The sequence below is a fragment of the Symphalangus syndactylus genome, chromosome 17 (genome assembly GCF_028878055.3).
Source record: "Symphalangus syndactylus isolate Jambi chromosome 17, NHGRI_mSymSyn1-v2.1_pri, whole genome shotgun sequence".
Lineage (NCBI taxonomy): Eukaryota > Metazoa > Chordata > Mammalia > Primates > Hylobatidae > Symphalangus > Symphalangus syndactylus.
Genome location: NC_072439.2, coordinates 36563092 through 36584601, shown reverse-complemented (window position 1 = coordinate 36584601; position 21510 = coordinate 36563092). Strand labels below are relative to the sequence as shown.

At 51.4% G+C, this 21510-nt stretch overlaps 1 protein-coding gene across 1 annotated transcript; it reads right to left on the bottom strand.

Moving 5' to 3' along the window:
- Nucleotides 1-7342: 7342 nt before the first annotated feature.
- On the bottom strand, nucleotides 7343-20287 carry KRT79 (keratin 79). Its single transcript, XM_055247533.1, has 9 exons — nucleotides 19760-20287; nucleotides 17378-17598; nucleotides 16198-16258; nucleotides 15989-16084; nucleotides 10137-10301; nucleotides 9823-9948; nucleotides 8956-9176; nucleotides 8281-8315; nucleotides 7343-8012 (listed from the first exon to the last, which is right to left on the bottom strand). The coding sequence occupies exons 1-9, from the start codon at nucleotides 20234-20236 to the stop codon at nucleotides 7807-7809; spliced, it is 1608 nt and encodes a 535-aa protein (XP_055103508.1). The 5' UTR covers nucleotides 20237-20287; the 3' UTR covers nucleotides 7343-7806.
- Between the last annotated feature and the right edge of the window lie 1223 nt (nucleotides 20288-21510).

The following is a 21510-nucleotide window of genomic DNA, read 5'->3' as shown; positions in this document are numbered from 1 at the left end:
GGCTGCAGAGAGTGAGCTGGGAGCTATCAGAGAAGTGAGACGGCCCAGGCCGCTGAGTGCTGGAGCCCTCAGCCTTGGTCTCTTATATGTCCTGGAGCAGCAGGGCTTGGTTGCAGGGGCATAAAGGGAAAAATCTGAAACATCTCTGGGCTTGGCCCTTGGCACAAGCCCATCCTTCCCGCACCTGTTGAGCGTGTCACTAAACACACCTACAGAAGTCATCTGGAGGGCACAGGTTACTGGATCCCATCACACTCCTCTCTGGGAGAACCTGAACCGGCGCCCCAGGGCCTCCTAATCAGAAGCCCCTGCCTGGGCCCAGCCCTCCAGGCCCGCACCCACTGTACCTGCATCTCGCCAGGCTCACGGCACCTCTCTCCTCCAGAAAAGACACCCCATCACCCATCCTCTCACCCCACAGAATGTGGAGTTAGACAGCCTGAGTCTGAGTGCACAGCCTGCCACCTCCTAGCTCTGCAAACTGGAGCAAGTCACCCTCTGAGGCCCAGTTGCTTTCCCTGTAAATTGGAAGTAATACAAATATTTGCCTTGCCACTTCTCAGGATAGAGTGAGCTAGTGATTAATGGAGTGCTCTGTAAACTGTCAAAAGCCACATATATATTTGTTATTCTTAGCATTCTTATTCCTCCACATGTACTTGGCTCCATGTACCTATAAAAAGGAGAAATATTCTGTATTCCAGCCTTAGGCTTCCAACCTAGATCCAGATTCACTTCAACTTGGCCAACAGCTACTGAGAAACTGCCAGGCATGGAGCTAGGTACTAAGGAGATGGGGGAAGACAAAACACCTCCCCTAAGAAAACCGTGACTGTCTTTCTCAGCCCTGGGTACCCATGCTGCCCCACAGGCCTCCCTTCAATCTGTGCTTGCACAATTCTAGATGGGCGTTCTCCAGCGGAGCCTGGTGGTGTGCACTCTGCTGCTCCATTTGCTGTCCAGTTGTTTGCTAGGTGTGTTCTGGTTTTCTGCAATGGTGCAGAATTCAGGGCAGGAGTTCATAACTTTTTTGCTGCTGGGGATCCCTTTGGCAGAATGATGAAACCTATGGGTCCCTTCTCAGAGCAATGTTTTTAAACGCAAAATCCTAGTTTTAAGCCATAACTTAAATTCTTCCCAGCTGAGTGTAACAGATCTGTGTTCAAATCCCTCCTGTTGCCACTAACTAGCTGTGTAACCTTGGGTGGGCCATCTAAGCACTCTGAACCCATCTGATATGGTTTGGCTCTGTGTCCCCACCCAAATCTCATCTTGAATTGTACTCCCATAATTCCCACACGTTGTGGGAGGGCCCCGGTGGGAGATGATTGAATCATGGGGGCGGTTCCCCCATACTGTTCTTGTGGTAGTGAATAAATCTCACGCGATCTGATGTTTAATAAGGAAAAACCCATTTCACTTGGCTCTCATTCTCTTTCTTGCCACCACCATGTAACAAGTGACTTTCGCTTTCTGCCGTGATTGCGAGGCCTCCCCAGCCACGTGGAACTGTAAGTCCAATAAATCTCTTTCTTTTGTAAATTGCCCAGACTCAGGTATGTCTTTATCAGCAGCATAATAATGGATTAATACACCATCCAATCCATCTTCTCATCTACCAAATGGGACACCTGCCTCACAAGGAATTAGACAATGTCCCCATGGTGCCTCGCATATAGGAGGTCAGCAGGCATTCATTCTCTTCTTTCCCAGGCTTTGCCATTGCCATTTACGAGAAGAAATCTGGTGTCTTTGTTCTCCCTCGTTTCCTCAATTCCTCATAGGTGAAATGACCCCAGGTCTGAAGAAGAGCGGTCACTAGCATCTGGATGATCCCACAGACCCAAGCTGCCCCTAGCTGAATGAAAGCTGGCCAAGGAGACCGTGAACGGCTGCCTCCATGCACAGAGAGAGGGCAGGGGCCAGTGCTGAGGACAGAGTGGTCAGGAGATCCCACCCCAGGGATCTTCCCTGGCAGGGAAGGCCAGGCTGGCTGGGAGTTCAGCCAGCTCCTTCTCCAGCCACTTCCTCCCTTGTCCCCATTCCCCCAACCCCTCCCTCCCCTACCTCTGGTCTGTCTCTGCCAAGATGGCCTCTAAGTAAGTGGAGAGGGGGCGGAGGGGCTGTGACCATGAGGACTGGAGGCCCCAGGCCCCATCACAGAAGAATGCCTGGGTCATGGGTCAGTCCACCTGCAGTAGGTGAGCATTCTAGAGCCAGAACCATCTCCTAGAAGGAAGGGGTTGGACTTTCACTGATCCTTTCTGCCCAGATTCACCAAGCGCCAACTTTGTGCCAAGCCCTGTGCTGGATGCTTTACCTACACTTGATCAACTAGTCTACTTAGAGGCTCTATGCAGTCAGCACCATTAGCCTTCCTTACAGATACTCAGAGAAGTACAGTAGCTCCCAGGGTCACACAGCAGCACGTGGTGAAGCCAAGATTTAAACTCACATCAGTCTGGTCCCAAAGGCTCCATATTATTTTTGGGGGGTTTTGTTTTTGTTTTTTTTTTTTTTTGAGAGGGAGTCTCACTCTGTTGCCCAGGCTGGAGTGCAGTGGCGCCATCTTGGCTCACTGCAAGCTCTGCCTCCTGGGTTCATGCCGTTCTCCTGCCTCAAACTCCCGAGTAGCTGGGACTACAGGCGCCTGCCACCGCGCCCGGCTAATTTTTTTTTTTTTTTTTTTTTTTTGTATTTTTAGTAGAGACAGGGTTTCACCGTGGTCTCAATCTCCTGACCTCGTGATCCACCCCCCTTGGCCTCCCAAAGTGCTGGGATTACAGGCGTGAGCCACTGCGCCAGGCCCAAAGGCTCCATATTCTATGGCCTCTCACTCACACTGTTCTGCCTGGTATAAAGCCACTCTGTCTAAATTGTGTCACAACCAATCCAGAATGGGCATCCAAATAAACCTGATGGAACTGGCTGTTTGGGTCAAAGGGGCTCTGGGGGCACTAGCATCCCAGAGTCTATTGATTTCCACTGTTGCTCCTAAGATGGGCATGGCTTGGAAGGAGGGTGGGAACTACTGCAGGTCTTTGGGGGCTGCAGCTGCAGGAGCCAAGGAGACATGTGAGCCTCCCCCTTAGGAAGCTGAGATCCAATTGACTGGTTACCTGCCCCAGAGGACATGGCAGGGCCATCAGGATCTCACCCTGAGTGAGGCCTGGAGCTCAGCCCTCCGGCTGCCTCACTTCAGCCTCTGCACCTGCCATTCACTGCTTTCTTCTCTGGTAGCCCCTGGGATTTGATGGGGACTATCACAGGCCGGGGTATAGGCTTTGCCTGAGCACAGGTGAATCCCTGAGATGGCTCGTAGTGTGCTTATTGCGTCTTTTACTCTGTGGCTGTAACACTCCAACACTAGGAGAAAATGGCGTGGGTTTACTGCCCCTAGAGTTGTGTCTACTGCTTAGAACAAAAAGCAAGCCAGGATCCAAGGGGATTTTCAGGGAAACAATATAGAATATGCAATCAGTCTTATTTTGTGCTTGTAGGCCACCCAAATCATGGAGCTACGATTGAGGTGCTTCTCATGAAGGTGACTTGAGGTGTGCCATCCCTGATACAAGAAGGAAGATGAAGGAAAGGCAGCGGTGCCTCTTGGGTAGAAGGGATTCTCTGTTGGAACTACTGTTATATGCTGAACACTAGGTGCTTCTTCCAACAACCCAGCCAAAGAGGTGTTTTGCTATGTCCAGTTTGGAGCTGCAGACACTGAGGCTCAGAGGGGTATGTAACTTGCCTGAGATAACACAGCTAGGAAGTGGTAGAGATGGGAAGTCAGTCCTATCTGTCTGACTTCAAAGCCTGTGACCTTACAACGTATAAAACGGTAGGTACAGTGTTTTATATGAGTGTCTGGCCTGCACAGAATATGCAGGGAAAAAAATACACAGCAACTTATACAGCCCTGTAGCTCATGGTCCACCAGGACAGCCATGGGGTGTGGCCAGCAGGCTGCAAGCTCTGCAGATGCAGCTCCACTCTTTTTTATCCTTACCCTCAGCACATGGTCAGTTGCTTGGTTGATGTGGCCCTGTCCTTACAAGTACCCAATAAGGTATGACACTGTCCTGAGGGGCCAGTTTTGTATCCTCCAATTAACTAAATCCAAATTAATTTCATGACAAACCCTACAATAAACCCAATCCAAACAGGAAGAAAGTTCTAATCTAGAGCCACATTCTGTGTCCTTATATTAAATCAGAATTGCAAGAAGCTCACAAAATCTTCAAACTGAGCCTGAGAAACCAAAGGTAGACATAAGGAAGAACTTCCTATGCAAGAGTGCCTTTACACCCTAGAGTGAGAGAGAAAGAGAGATGAGTTTCTTTTCCTGAAAATAGGAAAGACATTGCCTTCATATCTGGGCCAGAGGCAGGTGGCTGAACAAGGTGCCACTACCCAGCAGCCACAGCTAAAATCTGGTCTCCTGCTCCTCCCCAGACCTCCACACGCAGATTCAGCTACTGCCCTCCGTGACCCTTCCTTGTTTGGCAGTTCTTCCCCATCTTTTCACAGAGGGATGAGCAGCTGACAGGGGTGTGGAGCCAGGTGGAGAGAGTGTTTGCCCAGGGTTTTCTGGGTAAGGGAGGTAAGCCCTTACATTCAGCCCTGGGATTAAGGGATCTTGAGGGCTTCTGTCACTCTCAGCTCCAAACCCACTGTGTGGTGTGGGAAAGTGCTCACACTACCCTCCCTGGCCAGGCAGGCACCCTCACCCCATTCGGTCACCCAACCTCAACTGCCCCACCGGGCCTGAGTCATTCTTGGGGAACCAGAGCCAATATGAGGATCAGAGATTCTGCAGAAAAGGGCCATCAGCATTTTAGGGAGAGGCCAGTGAGGGCAATGAGAGGACAGGCACTCCTGAGAGCCAGGCGTGGGGGTCTGTACCCAGGGACTCCTCTTTCCCCAGGCCAGAGAGCTGCCCCTGCCGGCCTCCTACCCCAGGCACATACAGACAAGGGCTTCCCAGCATGTTCTGGCGGCAAAAGCACCCTCATAAACAAAATCACGTGCACAGCCTCATGAGTAAAACAGATAAGGAGAGATGATCTAGTTGGTGCAGAGGAGGGACCATGATTCTTCTCACCTGCTGACCTCCCCCTGCACCCCTGAAAGCAGCCCTTAGGGTCCTCAGTTTGGAAACGCCTGGGTCTGGGCCATTCCCATTCTTTGACAAGTGTGTCTAAGCAGCATGTTATTGTTGGTGGGCCCCCCGGGGCTGCAATATGATCTCTGAGGCTTTTTTCCATGACAACTGAAAGTTTCTATTGTTCAGTTTTTGAGCTCTAAATATAATTTTTTTGAGACAGGGTCTCCCTCTGTCACCCAGGCTGGAGTGCAATGGTGCAATCACAGCTCACCGCAGCCTCAACAGCCTCAAGTGATCCTCCCACCTCAGCCTCCCAAGTAGCTGGGACTACAGGTATGCATTATCAAACCCAGCTAATTTTTGTATTTTTTTGTAGAGGTGGAGTCTCACCATGTTGCCCAGGCTTGTCTTGAGCTCTGGGCTCAAGTGATCCACCTGCCTCAGCCTCCCAAAGTGCTGGAATCACGGGCAGGAGCCACCACACCTGGCCTATGATCTCAGTAAAACTGATTTTTTTAACACTGCCACTAAGTTACCGTGGCTTTGGATACATTCTTCCCCTTGCTCAACCTGTTTTCTTATCTATGAAATAAAAAGTCTGGAGTCCATTACATCCAATGCCCCTTCTAGCTCCAGCATCCCCACCTGTCTATTCCTTTTTCTATATAAGCAAAATAACCTGGTGGTTAAGAGCTTGGGCTATGGAACCAGATTGCTTGGATACCACACCTAGCTCTGCTACTTCCTAGCTGTGTGACCTTAAACAAGTTACTTAACCACTCTGTGCCTTATTTTCCTTATAGGCAAAATTAGGATGATAATAGTATTTATATTACAGGCTGTTGTGAAGAGAATCAGTTAAAGGCTTGACAGCAGTGCTGGCACACAGTTGGCACTCAATGAGCATTAGCAAGTATTCCTCAAAGTGTTGTACATGGGGTGGACTATACTCCATCTGTCTGAGAAGGGAAGCTAGAGACCACCCAGGCTGGTGAGGCAGAGCTGACCCTAAACCTCTAGGCCTTTGTGTTCCTAAGCTGGAGGTTAGGGTTTGGCTGAAAATCCCTCTGCTGACCTTCCACAGCCCTGGAGGAAGCTTTCTCAGGGCTCTTCAGGGCTCCTCTGAGGAGGATGGAGTGATCAGTCTGGAAGAGTGTGGGGTGCATCCCAGTAAGGGCCAGGAGCCCTAAGGTTGCCAAGGAAGGGAGCAGAGTGGTGACAGCCTGGGGTCCGGCCGACTGGTTTGATAGCAGGGTGGGGAGGGCCTGAGAGGTGCAGGGTTGAGAGGCCAGCCAACTGGGGAATCACTTGGGTACAGCTTGAGGAGTGGGGTCCAGACTCAGAGTAGAGAACTGTGGAGATGAAGAGGAAACGAGGTGATACCAAGAGACACATGGAGGGAGGAGCAGTAAGATTTGGCGAGTGACGGAGGCAGGAGTAAGACGGAGGTAGCTTCTGGGGTGACAGGACAGAGGGCTTGAAATTGCAGCCCTGGACACTACTGACCCGCCTCCAGCCAGCTAGATGACTACAGCGTGAGAGGTCACTTCTGTGAGCGTGAATCACCTCACCTGTAAACTGGAACACCACGTGCCCACTACTGAACCTAGGGCTGTGGTGATGATCACAGGCAAAGTAACGTATTTGTAAACCACAAAATCCAATTAAGTGTAGATTTTTCTTGCCGACTGGATGTGGGGGCTGAGAGAGACATCACTGAGGCCAAGAGGATAAGCTGGGAATCCAGAAGTCAGGGAGTGGGGAAGCAAAGAAACCTGATTCCCGAAAGAGCCTCTATAAGCCAGATGCTTTACACATGTTCTTATCACAACCCACTTTTACAAAGGAGGAAACTAAGGCTCAGGGACGTTAGGTAACTTGACCGAGGTCATACAGCTAGTAAGTGGCAGAACTTGGATTTAAACCCAAGTTGCCTAGTTCTGAAGCCTAAGATCTCTACACTGAACAAAGCATGCTGTCTGCCCCTACAGAGTTAGTGGGAGGCTGAACAAGCACCAGGGGTGGCTGGGTAATAGGCAGCCACTTAGCCAGGTCTGGCCTTGAGCAGCTTACATATTCCCTCTGAGCCTTGGTATCCTCTTGTGAGCTATGTACAGCCCTGGAGTGGCGATGGTATCAAACTAATGTACCTAAGTAAGGATGGCAATTGGGGTGTGGTGAGTGTGTGATTATTGCTGTGTCAGGCATCAGGACGTTAATCAATGGACACAATTTCAGTTCCCCAGGCAGGACAGACTGCAGCCACAGGCAGCTAGCTGCAGTTGCACCATTTATTGAGACACAGACAGGGAAGGGGGATGTGGGTAGATTCAGGCAGAGGGTGGGTCTGGTGGGGGACCGGAGAGGTTGAAGGGTCTTTGGGGACCACTCCCAATTTCTCTCTCTCCTAATGGCTTGGGAAATTCAACCTCCTCTCAGTGGTCAAAAGGTCACCCCCAAGTCACCCAAGCACATCACTCAAGCTGGCAACTTTAACCTCCCCTCCCATCCTACCGCAGGACCAAGGAGAAAACCTGAGTAGATTTTAGCCCTTCCCAAGATGCAAATAGTCTGGTATGAAAATACCCTGGGTCTGAGGTCCCCTGGCCGTTCCTGCTCCTGAGAAGTGGCTGGAAAGGGCAGCAGAGGTGGGGTGAGGAGGGCAGGGACAGGATTGCAGGGGCCCTTGCAGGACTCAGCAGCTAATATCTCTGGCTGGACGTCTTGACCGTGGTGGTCTTCCTCAGGATGGAGGTGCCCCCAGAGACTGGCCCTCCCTTGACGGTGCCGTAGCCCACATTTGTGCTGAATCCACCCTTGGTGGCCCCCCCACTCCCACCCAGGGAGATGCCACCTCCAAAGCCGGCTGCGCCACCTCCGCACACAGTGGTGGATTTGCCAGTCACAGCTGCAAAGCAAAGGGTCTGGATTAGTCAGGGTGGCTGTGCCATGAGAGGGCTGGGGGACACCCAGAAATCAGTGGGGAATCAGAACAAAGTCAGGCAGCAGAGCTATGGGAAATGGATAGAGAAGCCCAGTACTAGGACCCTCGGAACCTGTCTCCACGGGCTTGAATGGAGTAGACCATGCTTTAGGGCAAGGACAGGTTGCATAAACTGAGCAGAGTTCTGGGGCCTAGCCAGGGGTGGAGCAGGAAGTGGGGAGTAAATACTCACAAATGCTGACTGCACTGGGACATTCTCCAGACATCCTAGGGGACACAGAAAGGCCGGGAGAGCAGTCAGTGGTCCCTGGCGCCCACATGAAAACCCTCTCCTTCCTTCTGCCTTTACATTGGATCAACTCAGTGAATCCTGATGACAAGACCAGGAAACATGAGAAGTATGTGTATAGGGCTGTGCCCAGGTCCAAAAGCCAGTGCTGCAGAGAAGGCAGAGCCACCAGTAGGCTGTGCCAACTCCCATCCTCCCCTTTTCTTTCCTCTCTGCCCATGTGGGCTACGGACAGCATCCCTGCCCCAATGGAAACAAGCCCACAACCAGACAGAGCTGCCTAGTTTCTGCCCAGTTTCTCTCTGTTTCATGCCTTTCCTAAGGACAGGGATGGTGGATTTTTTTTTTCCAAAGCTTCCACTGCTGGTGAAATCTGCTGGTGAAAGAGGAAGTTCCCTTCCTACCGGGCTGTCAGCCACAGTAAGGATTAACAAGAGTTGTGCCAACCAAGGAGAGGAGTGGTGGAGGCAGTGGGCACAAGCAGAATTTCCCCCCGCGTGAGTCAGGATCTTGCTCCCTGCTTCCTCCCTCTCCCTCTTGACCCCAGAGCACACTCCTTGGGCTCTCCCCCAGGGCAGGCCTGAGCAGCTCTCTGGGTCGGGCAGGAGGGGCCACCACCTGCTCTCCTCGCTCTCTAGAAGCTTGCGGTAGGTGGCAATCTCCACGTCCAGGGCCAGCTTGACATTCATCAGCTCCTGGTAGTCACGCAGCAGCCGTGTCAGGTCTTCCTTGGCCTGGTGCAGGGCCACATCCAGATCCCCAAGCTTCTTCTGAGCATCCTTGAGCACCAGCTCCCCATGCTGCTCCGCTTCCGCAATGGCCGTCTGCAGCTGCTGACACTGCCCAGGGGAGAAAGGTGGTGGAAGCACCCTCCGGGATCATCCCATTCATCTCTCTGCCCTCAAGCCATGGAGGCATCATCATTCCCACATCCCTGCCCCCAACCAACTGGGAAAGAGAGAAGAGAAATATTCATCTGAAGAGATGCTATTACGCAAGCAGCATCAAGTAAGGCCACTAAGAAAGTCCTTACTGAAGTCTAACCTCAACCCCTCCTGCTGCAGATCAGCCCAATGCCTCAGAAGAGATGAAATAAATAACACAGCCTTATTAGTAACCAGGTGCTTCATTCCAATCTGTGAAGGAACCCACACTTTTTAGCCGTCCTAAAGATGGAGTCGGCATCAGCATCTGTGACCTGGCCCCTTGAACCCTCTACCTCCTGTTCTGACTTCCTGGAGATGGGATGGATCAGTTTCCTTGGAGAAGGTTGTCCCACCTGCTCTACCACTCATACAACGTGTGACGTTGGACAAGCCCCTTCCCTCTCTGTGCCTCAGTTTCCCCCCGTAAAAGGAGCCTGTAATCAATGGCCTAGCATTCTATTGTGTCCATCAGAACAGCAGGCCTAGCCCCTCAAGATGACAATGAGAAGGCCCTGCCAACACCCAGTCCAGACCCCCAACCCCCCAGGTAGAGTCCCACCTGCTTCCTGGCTGCATCTGCCTCCCCCTGCAGCCTCTGGATAGTGCGGGTGAGCTCAGCAATCTCGTTCTTGGTGTCCCGCAGGTTGTCCCCATGCTTCCCAGCCGTCACCTGCAGCTCCTCATACTGGGGACCAAAGAAGTGGCAGTGAGCTTTCAAATGGCCCCAGCCCACCCTCACAGCTGGAGGCCCCATGCAGGTTGAGTATATCTGGCCCCCCAGACTCCAAGGTTCCCAGAGGCCCAAGCCTCTCACAATGGGAGAAGATCTGATCCGACCCCAGGCCTCACACCTGAGCCAGCTATGCCTCTCACCTTGGTCTGGTACCAGGCCTCGGCCTCAGCCCGGCTCCTCTGGGCAATCAGCTCATACTGGGCCTTGACCTCGGCAATGATGCTGTCCAGGTCCAGGTTGCGGTTGTTGTCCATCGACAGCACCACATTGGTGTCAGACACGTGGGTCTGCACTTGGCTCAGCTCCTGAAGAAACAGAGACAGCTGCCACCAGCACCCCTGCTCCAGGCCCCAGGAAGCATCAGAGGGTGAAGGACATGGGCCCCCAGGTAGCATCAGGAGGCCTGTGCTCTTGTCCAGGTCCAGCCTAGAGCAAAGTAAGGAAAACTGCAAGGAAAGGCCTCAGTCTCCCCAGCTGTAAAATGAAGCTCCCATTTTTACAGACTTTGTTTATTTTTATGGGTTTGCAAGCTTCCAAAAGATTAGAGAGGGAGCTGTCGGCACTAACACTGGTGCCCGGCACTGTGCTAGCACATTCACTAACCCCTCTAGGCCTCAGAACACCCTGTGCAGCAGGCGGGCCCATGGCAGGCTCACAGGGTGCCTTTGTGCAAATTGGGGAAAGACACCCCTACAGGTGGAAGCAGCATGTCCAGCACCAGCCAAGTCACCAACTGCATCACCATCCACAGTAGTCCTGACCGTGGACAAGTGAGGAAAGAGGTTTGGAGAGGAGGAGTTATGCATCCAAGGGCACCAGGTCCAGGGTGGGACCCAGCCTGGGACCAGTCAGTTGCAGCACAAAGCCCAAGTGGTTCCCTCTAGAGCACACTGAAAGGTATAGACTGTCGTGATGCTCTTGGGCCCTCCTGTTTCTAGAACCATCGTCTTTCACACATAAGCAGGCTTCAGGATGCTGTGAACGGCAGGTTAGGTGATGGGGAATCGAAGGTCTCTGTTCTGGCCTTGGGACCAGCTGGATCGCTGGGCCACGACTGTGATGGCTCCCACGTGGGGCTCTGCCTCCATCTCTCCCATGGTCCTTCCCACTCTGGGCTGCCCATAGAATGCCCTAAACTCCAGCTCTGACAAATCACTCATTCACTCAGTAGTCCTCAGAGGCTCCCTGATGGGTGGAGAACCTTCCCCCTAAAACCCAACACCTCCCATATTCTGGTCTTCTCTCCATCCTTTCTCAAATACTGGCCCTTCATGGCAGCCCAGGGAATTATAACAGAATAATAATAACAACCCTCTCATGCTGAGCATCACTGTGGTTCAGGCTCTGCATTAGGCACGTGGCAGGTACTAACTCATTACATGCCCTTTTCCAGTAGCACAAAGAGATGAAGTAACTTGCCCCAGATCACAAGCCAGTAAGTGAGGAGTTCAGTTTCAAACCCCAGGAGTCTGACATCAGAAACTGAGGGGACATAGACTAAAATAGAGATAGGCAGAAACAAAGGGAGACAGGGGGAAAAGAGAAATACCAAAGGCAAAACTGATATCCATACTGATGCAGATGTAGATTGTTAAATTAGATTGTCTTTCAAAAAGTGGGATGAGGAGTTTAGAGATCCAATCAATCTAGTCACTACAAAAACTTGTGGTTTTTGGGAAGATATGAGTTTTGGAGATAGACAAGCCTGAGATCAAGTCTCCAGCCTGACGTGCACTGGCTGTGTAGCTGACGTAGCAGCTAAACCCTGTGATGCCTCAGTTCCCTCTTCTGTAACACAGCCTGATCATACTTTCTTCCTGTGGTGGTTGTGGGGCTTAAGATCCATGTATGACCCACGGCATGTGCTGAGTAAAGTACATTCTTACTTGCCCAGACTTCTCTGAAGGCCATTGGAGGTGCCCATAAGGCCTATTTGTCACAGATAAGATTGTGTTGTCACAGCTGCTTTGTCTCCTTCCCCACAGAGATGAACTGTCAGCATTATCGTGAAGCATCCTGCCCCTGCCCTCCTCAGCTCAGGGTCTCTCTCCAGCCCCATGTCAGAGCATAGTTCTGAGGAAAATCAACCCGAAACTTTTAAGACAAGGAGGCAAAATCTCTCTACTGGATGGCATCAAGAGTGGATGAGATGATGCAATGGTCTTGCTGGAACAAGGGGATAGAAAGGTCAGGCTTGGCCAGGTGCAATGGCTCACGCCTGTAATCCCAGCATTTTGGGAGACCAAGGCGGGCCAATCACTTGAGCTCAGGAGTTCAAGGCTAGCCTGGGAAAAATGGTGAACGCTGTCGCTACAAAAAATACAAAAATTAGCCAGGCATGGTGACGTGCGCCTGTAATCCCAGCTACTTGGGAGGCTGAGGTGGGAGGATTGCTTGAGCCCAGGAGGTCGAGACTGTAGTGAGCTGTGATTGCGCCCTCCAGCATGAGTGACAGGATGAGACCCTGTCTCAAAAAAAAAAAAAAAAGTCAGGCTTTCCAATGAAAGGGAGCTCGTGAAATCAGAGCAGAAAGAGCTCTGTGAATCGCTAAGGTGTGTGTCTCCTTAGACACCAGGGACTCTAAGGGGGAAAGATAGTGGAGACTTTTAGGCAAGGGTAAAGGGAGCCAGCGGGCAGAAGTGGCACAAGCGGAAGAAGGACTGGGTTCCACAGACACCCCAGGCCAGAGGGAGGCCACAATGGAGGCTACCTTCCTGCCCTATGAGACACCCAGTGATAGGTGGTTCACCCCCCAGATTGCCATGGGATCTGGCTTGGCCAAAACCAGACCATGGTATTGGTTACTGAGAGCCATGCTGATTCCATGACTGATCGAGCCCATGAGGCAGCAAGGGAACGACTGTGCTGATCTTTGTTCTCACCCCACGGAGGCACTGCTGGGCTGTGAGGACCTCTGACAGGAAAGGGCCCAGGCTTGGTCCCTACCTCTCTTTCCCTTGCCTCCTGCTCACCTAACTGTGCCCACACTCGATGTGGGCACTCACCACCCACTGGTCCCCAAGCACCATGCTCCTTCATGCCTCCGTGACACTGCACAGGCTGGGCCCCAGGCTGCCAAGTCCTTCCTGCTCCTCCTCTAGAAGTCTAGCCCTTCCATCAAGATCCAACTCAGATGTCATCTCCCTCGAAGGCTTCCACAGCCCTCCCAGGAAGGGTCAGCCACGGAGTCCCCATGTGCCTTTGCACCTGTGCCTGTCCCCCACAGCTCTTATCACTTGATAACCTGGCCCCACAAGAGCTGAGACTTTGTCTTTGTTGCTATGTGGAAGGTGCTCCGTAAATGTTTGTTAAATAAACAAGGCATAGCAATGGAAAGGAATGCTGAGTGTGCCAGCCATGTCCTTAGACCAAAGAAAAACCAATTCCTAAACATTCAGAAAAGAGGGGGAGAGAGAATGGGACCTAACGGACCACAAGGAGGCCCCAGACCATGAATGACCATCAATGACCCTGGCAAAGTAGAAACTGGGGAAGCACATAAAAACTCAGCACGGCAGCCCAGAACACTTCCCAGCAAGTTCCATCCAGACAGGCCGTGCGGAGATGCTGGGAGGCAAGCAATCCAGCCAAGGATAAGCCTGAGAAACACCAAAGCCAGGGGTCAGAGGCTGCTAGATGAACTCTAGGCAGAAATAACATGGAGGTCCCTTTGGGCTGATCCCTACAGAAGATCCAGGAAAGGCCAATCGCTCAGCTGCTTTGTCATTTGCCTCTTTTCCATCAAGAACAAACTGGTCATCAAAGTGGAAAGCACAAGAAATATGCTTGAGGGGAAATAGGAACCCAAGACAGGGTAGACGAGAGGCCTTGGCCTTGTTAGAGATCACAGGGATCCAGGCCAGAAGAGCATACACTCAGAGGCTCCAGGGACTGCCAAGGGGAGGAACGCCCTGGTCATCCTTGAGAGATATGGAGAGGAGGAGACCCCAAAACCCCAAACACAGCAAATGGCCTGATTTTCAAACAGGAGAGGTTTGGAATTTTTCAAATAAAGCTGACGTCAACCTCCTCCAGACCCATAGAATGAATTCCTAAATGTGTGTGAGAGGCATGAAGCCATCAAGCGTTCCCTAAGGAAAAGTGGAACCAAGTGGATTTCATTTTCCTTCATGATTATAATATTAAACTGCTAAAGGCCTGCCATGGACAATGTTTGACCAAGCCTTTCATAGCATTCTTGAAAGAAGACAGAAAAATGTGATCCTGGTAACAGTACTGTTAAGGGGATTTTAAAGTAGCTGAGGCTATTTAACCACAAATTATTGGTTAACAGACTAACAGTCCCTTGGAAAATCACCACTGAAGACCCACAGGACTTTATTTTAGGCCCTGATTGCCTTAACATGTGTATCAATGATTTACACTGAGATGCTATCAAATACCTAGACTGAAAGTTTATCCCATCTGCAGATAACACAAAGCTATGCATCACTAATACACTGGATAAAAGAATCAAGTTACTAAGAGCCCACATAGCTTAAAATGTTGGGAGGACACCACAATGGCATTTCATAGGAAAGAAAGGGAATGGTTAACTATTCCACTCAATTTCAAAATTCAGCTACCCAAATACATGAAGTTGGAGGAGAGTAGATGCATGTCTCATTTGAAAGGATTTATGTGAAAAAGTCCAGAAGGGGTTCTAAGAAGCCAACATTGTGAAACGACTTCTAAAACAACACATAAACTAGTGCACTATTAGGCTGCATCAATAGAAGTTTGTATCTGGTACCTCCCTCCACACCCCTCTATCTTCTGAATACTTCACTAAGAGCCCTGTTTCCTGAACGTCCTCACATGCCACAGATTTTTATCCTGTCATCATCATGACTTCTAAAGGGCTGTCATGTGAAAGGCATAAGTCACATGGAAGACAATTGGGCAAAGTCAAGGGCAGAAGTCATGAGAAGGAGATCCAAGTCAGTGCTCTAATAAAGTTGTTCAACAATGGCAATGCCCGCCCTAAAAAGTAGTGAGCTCACTGCCACCGGAAGTATTTGAGTAGAGGTTACATATGATAGGGTTATGTCAGGGATATCATAGAAAGTTTTCTTGCACTGGATGGAAGGTTGGTCTTGAGGTCCCTGCGGACCCTAAGAGTCTATGATTCTGCGATCAATTCATGTTAAGTTCAACCCTCTCACTCTAGTCTCCAAAGCCCTCTTGTCTCCTGGAACCCCTCCTGGATTCTTTAATCTACCCACACCTCACCTTCTACTCCAATCGGGAATCCCAGTCCCTCCTTTCTGCCCATTCCTCCTCCTCATCCCTTGCTCCATTACAAACCGGGCAGGAAGAGGGCAATATAACAGTGGTAAGAGTCAGACTTCGGGGTTCAAGAGCCAGATTTGAATTCTAGCGTGCTTCTTCTTAGCTATGTGACCATGAGCAAGTAACTCTGAGCCCCAGGGTCCTTGACTATAAAATTGAGACAATAATAGTACTTGCATTCTGGGGTTATTGAGAAGATTATGTTAAAAGTTTGCCCCAGTACCTGGCCCATCAAAAGCACTCAATACGTGGAAGCTAGTATTAATTAAAGTGTCAAGGTTTTAGGCTGGGTGTGGTGGCTCACGCCTGTAATCCCAGCACTTTGGGAGGCCGAGGCGGGTGGACCACCTGAGGTCAGGAGTTCAAGACCAGCCTGGCCAACATGGCAAAACTCCATCTCTACTAAAAATACAAAAATTAGCCAGGCATGGTGGCGGGCACCTGTAGTCCCAGCTACTCCAGTGGCTGAAGCAGGAGAATCGCTTGAACCCTGGGGGCGGAGGTTGCAGTGAGCCGAGATTGTGCCACTACACTCCAGCCTGGGCAACACAGCAAAACTCTGTCTCAAAAAAAAAAAAGTGTTAAGGTTTCATCTTCCACCAATGAGGTTGCACTGGTGAATTCAGGTCAGACCTCCATGGAAAACCCCCAGTGCTGTTTATGGTATATGCAAACTCTCCCTGCCCATTGGCCACCTCACCATTTCATAGAGTTGCTGCAGGAAGTCAATCTCCTGGGTCAAGGTGCCCACTTTGCCATGCAGATCCATCCGGCCCATGTACACTGCATCCACATCCTGGGGACGAGAGAGCAAGACAGATCCTCAGCCCCCAGGGATGTCACCTCTCCCCGAATCAGCCCAGTACCCTGGCAGCCAAAGGACCACCTCCCCCACTCCACTGGGCTCACCTTCTTGAGCACCACAAACTCGTTCTCTGCAGCAGTGCGCTTGTTGATTTCATCCTCGTACCTGTTACACACGGGAGACTCAGGCCAGGCTCAGCCTGGCTCTGCCTTTCAGGCATGGGACCCACTCAGCCTTACGGAAGCCCTGATGGGTCCCTCACTGATCAAGAACACCTCTGGGGAGCAGTTCTTTAATGTAGCCAACCAGTGAAGAAACGTGGGGTCTGCCTTGATTTAAACATTCTCTCTCCCCACCCCATTTTAGGGAAAGAGGCACAGAATTTGTGCAATAATATGGCAATCAAGAGCTGCCATCTCTTTTGATCCAAGCCCTTAGGGGGCTTTAGAGGGACAAGTGAAAATGTGTCAACAGTGGCTGACCTTTACCATCACTTTCAACAACACGGTGTCATTCAAACAAGCTAACTCCTCCCCAACCACTTTTGATGAGATTTTAAAGTTTAGAAATTGCCATGGTCAATTTATGGGAAAAGTCATTTTTAAATGTGCGTATTTAAAAGTTATAAATACGCATATCAACCAATTATAATATATAAACCTTCTTTGGAGCTTGAGTCAAACAAGCTGTATTTTTTAAATTTATGACATGTATGGGATCACTGGAAATTCAAAACTGGCTGGATATTTAATGATATTGAGGAATTATTGTTTTAAAATTTTTTAGGTGTGATTATGGCACTGTATGTTTTATTGAGTCATAGATGAAATACATTCACATGCAGATATATGAGTATAACTTATAAAATATTAGTGAATGAAATGACAAGATGTCTGGGATTTGCTTCAAGACTACAAGGGAATCGGAACATGTAGAAAAAGGCAAAGTTAAAAAAAAAAAAAGACTACACGAGAAGAAGGGAAGTGGGGAGGTGTAAAAAATGCAACAAGATTGGCTATGAGTCGATAATGATTAAAGCTGGGTGACAGGAACATGGGATTCATTATACTATTCCCCCTACTTTAAAAACTTTTTTAAATTACAAACAAACCTGCCAATTCTCCAGGTGGCAGCAGGTGCTGGACCTGAGCACCTGAGGGAGCCAGCTCTGTCTGTGCATCCCCCAGGTGGGCCTGGGACCCCGGGAATGGGGTGGCCCTCTTGGCAGGTTTCCCACTGCCCCTCCTCACTCCCACATGGCCCCGCCTGGCCTGCTCTCCTCACTTGTTCTTGAAGTCTTCCACAAGGTCCTGCACGTTCCTGAGCTCTGAGTCCAGCCTCCCCCGCTCGCCCTGAAGTCTGTCCAGCGTGCTCCGCATGCTACCCAGGTAGGCCTCAAAGAGGGGCTCCAGGTTGTTCCTGGTGACACCCAAGTTCTGGCCCTGCTCCTGCAGCAGTGCCCACTTGGTCTCCAGCACCTTATTCTGTTGCTCCAGGAATCGCACCTGAGCCAGAGCAGAAAGGGTGGGCTGACGTCATCCTCTGGTCACCAGAGGAGCAAAGGATGGGGTCCATTGCCACCTCCCCTCCAAGGCCAGGGCACCATAGGGACACTGCAGCCGCACCTACACTTTGCTGTGGGCAGGCACTCTTTAGGGGAATAGACTGCTGGAAATGACCGTCCAATCTGATGGAAAGAACCCTAACAAGTTAATAAGCACAAAAGCCCAGCTCAGTAGCAGTACCAATTTACTAGTTGGTCACCCTGGTCGAATCATTTCTCTCTGAGTCTCCCTCTCTCACTTGTCCTGCGTAAACTGGACTAGATCTATGTTTCTGACCCCTAATTCTGCATTAAAATCATCTGTTTAAAATGTAAATCAACTGTTTAAAATCATACACTTTGGGAGCCTGAAGCTGGAGGAGTGCTTGAGCTCAGGACTTCAAGACCAGCCTGGGCAACATAGCAAGACTGTCTCCACTAAAAATCAAGACAATTAGCCAGGTGTAGTGGCATGCACCAGTAGTCCCAGCTACTCAGGAGGCTGAAGTGGGAGGATCACTTGAGCCCGAGGGATGGAGGCTGCAGTGAGCTATGATTGTACCACTGCACTCCAGTCTGGGAAACAGAGCAAGACCCTGTCTCAAAAAATAATAATAATAAATTAAGAAACTTGGCGAACTGGGTGAAAGAGTATACAGGAGTATGTTGTACTATTCTTGCAACTTTTCTGTAAATTCAACATTTTTTCCCAAAAAAGTCTTTTTTTAAAATACCAATGGCTGGGCCCTTCCTCTATAGACTCAGAAGGAGGCTTATAGTGTGGGTTTAACAGGACCCCCAGGGAGTTCTTGGCCCAGCTGGGGTTCCAAGATAATCTCTCAGCCCTCCAGCTCCAAGGCTGTGATTTTGCAAGCCTGAGAAAGGTTTTGGCTTGTTTGGCCTCTGGGACAGTCCCACAGGAAAACCAAAAGTCACTAGGGGAGAGTGTGAGGAGGCAGGCAAGATGGCTTGCTTCATATTCTGTCATCCAGTCTCCCCAGGTCCCACCTCCACACCACCTGGGCCTCAGTCACATGGCCTGGGAGCACCATGCAGCAGGTGTGCCTATCATGAGCAGTAACACCTCTTAGTGCCAAAAACCACAGAGTCCAGGGGCCTGGGTCTCGGTCCCACCTCTGCCTCCAACTCCTTGTATCATCCTGGGCAAATCATTTGAGCTCTCTAGACCTCAATTTTCTCATCTCAAAAATGGGCACAATATCACTATTTCTGACTCTTCATAGAAGCACTGTGGGTACCTCAGGAGAAAAGGGATGTGCATGTTCTTTGGAAACACACAATTCACAGAACCAAGGTACATTTGTCTGCCAGACCTTCCCCATCATGACCCGCTGCCTTGGCTCAGGACCGAGGTGGACAATGCCAGCGAAACAGACCAGGAAATCCCAGCACCAGTGTTGCCCCCATCCATCTGGAGGCAAGGGCAAGGTTCAGGGCACACCTATGGGCAACAGGTCAAACTCCACACCCCCAGAGCTTGGTGACCTGGCGACCACCCTCCTCATTGTCCACCCCAAACTGAGCTTCTTCACTCAAACGGAGAGTAAAAAAAGGAGAAGCAAAAGGGAGCCTACCCCTAGGACCCCACCCCCACACAACTGTGTTTTGATCACATCTTGCCCTCAAGCCTCCTCCAAGCCTGAAAGAACAGAACAAACAGGGCTCCATACTCTTAACCTTGAACAACTCTTTCGAATCCTGAGCCATCGTTCCCCAGTTGTAAAATGACAAGAGGCAATGCAGGCCACCCCACTAAGAGGAGCAATGAGGACAATCCATTTTTTGATGATGAGGTAAGGCTACTGTGTCATCAACTGTATTAATCATGGTGGTAGGACAGGCTTCAACATGGGCAAGGTGGGCTTGGCAAACAGGACTCATGAGTAGACTGGAGACTCCCCCACACAGGCACAGCGAAGACCTGAAGGCCGCCTCCAGCCACCCACGTCTTGGCATCCCAGGCTCAGACTGGGAGAGCTCCAGAGCTCTATCAACCACCATCCTAGTACAAGTAGGCTACAGCAGCCCTGGCCCAGCCCACCCTCTACTAGAGGTCCCGCTTCTTCCCCAAGAGCTCCCTTCCTCCTTCCTGCTTGGCCCACCTTGTCGATGAAGGAGGCGAACTTGTTGTTGAGGGTCTTGATCTGCTCCCGCTCCTGAGTGCGCACTCGCTGGATCTCGGGGTCGATCTCCACATGGAGGGGGATCAGCAGGCTCTGGTTGACAGTGACCTCCTGGATCCCCCCAGGAGGACAGGCAGGCCCAAACGTCTGCCTGCCAGCCCCCTGTCCCATAAATGCCCTGCTGCCAAAGCCAAAGCCCCCCAGAGCCCGCCCCGATGAGGCCCCTCCGGCCACACTGACAGAGATACTCTTGTGGCCCCCCAGGTTATAGAGGCTTCGACTGCCAAAGCCACCTGTGCCGGGGCCACAGCGGGCCCCACCACCACTGCCACTGCTCCGGGACACCGTCACTGAGCTGAAGCTGGTGCGGGCCTGGGACCCACTTTCTCTGCTGGCAGAGTTGGAGCTGAAGCCCCCTTTGGTGGAGTATGTTTGCCGAGAGACGGAGGACCTCATAGCTGCAGAGGGGCCGGAGGGCAGGACGAGAGGGCAGGAAGGGAGTGCCGTGAGCTGCTGGGTCACTGTGGGCTTTTTATCTTTTCCCAACTGGGCCGGCTCCCCAGCGCCACAGACACTCCTGCTCCATCGCCCCAGGGGGAGAGGGAGGGGTCCTGTGGGCCACGGGGAGTGCCCTCTCCCCCAGCAGGAGGGAGGGGCCCTCCCGGTTATCACCTGTGCTCCAGAGCTGGGGCTGAGCCGAGACTGTCTGGGGCAGGATGCCACCTTCTCCCCCTGCCCCCAGGCTCTCCTCTGTTGGCACAGGATGATACGGGCTCCCACGGCCACCCCCACCACCCAGTGGCTGACTTGCTGTCCTCCCACCCAGCCCCAGTGGCCACTGTCAATAGGACTCTGTTCCATGGGGCTTGTCCCAGGCCCCTGTCGTAAGCCAAGGCAGCAGGGCCTGGGGCTGTGCAGGTGGTAGGAGAAGGAGCATTTGGCAATGGGCTGCCAGAGAGAGCATCCAGGCCTGCTCCCATCCTACCCCCAGCCCACGGCCCACTGCTGCTTTCAGGTCCAGGGTGGGTGACACAGGTGACAGGGTGAGAGTGGGGATAGCCTGTGCCTCTGCCGTACAGTGGCAGAGCCTTCAGGGAAGTGAGCCTGTGCTGGCAAAGTGGATTCAAGGACAGAAAGAGGATCCCTGCCCAACCGTGGGGCCCAGGCACTTCATCAGGAGGTAGAAAAGGCCTGGGGTCCTCAGACAGGGCGCAGAAGCCTGGGAGCAAAGGACATTCTTATGGAGGCTGAAGAGAGGGCAGAGGATTTAACCAATACCTGAGATCCCTGACCCTCTACCCCACAGCAGAGTCCCCACAGAAAGGTTCAGCCACTTTGGAAGGAGCTGGAGGTGGGTCAAGGACACAGACCACCCTGGGTGGAGACAGGCACAGCTCCAAAAAGCAGGTATTCCGAAAGAGCCCCAGGAGGCCCACGCAGCAGCCCCATCACTCCCATCTTCCCCTGCCCCACATGCAGAAGCCCATGTGTCTGATTCAGAGGGGCCAGGGGAGTTCCTTAAATCACCTCATATGGTCCCCCCCACTTCCTATTCACCTCAGTCTGCTGGGACCAAACACAGCCCCAAGCAAAGACAAAGACATCAACTGTCAGGGCCGAGGGGTGACTGAGGAGGTGACTTTAGACACTGGCCCTCCCCACCCCCTTCTCTCAGCAAGAAGATGGGCTCAAAGTGAACAGAGACTTGCCTGAAAAAAAGGAGCGAGGAC

What these genes read in the sequence shown, in the direction of transcription:
- KRT79 (XM_055247533.1), bottom strand. Translation starts at nt 20,236, where the DNA reads ATGAGGTCCTCCGTCTCTCGGCAAACATACTCCACCAAAGGGGGCTTC. An exon ending in GTGGAAGACTTCAAGAACAA is followed by an intron (nt 16,259 to 17,377) that starts GTGAGGAGAGCA and finishes CGTGTGTAACAG; the next exon opens with GTACGAGGATGAAATCAACA. An exon ending in CAGATGCAGCCAGGAAGCAG is followed by an intron (nt 9,177 to 9,822) that starts GTGGGACTCTAC and finishes TCCCCTGGGCAG; the next exon opens with TGTCAGCAGCTGCAGACGGC.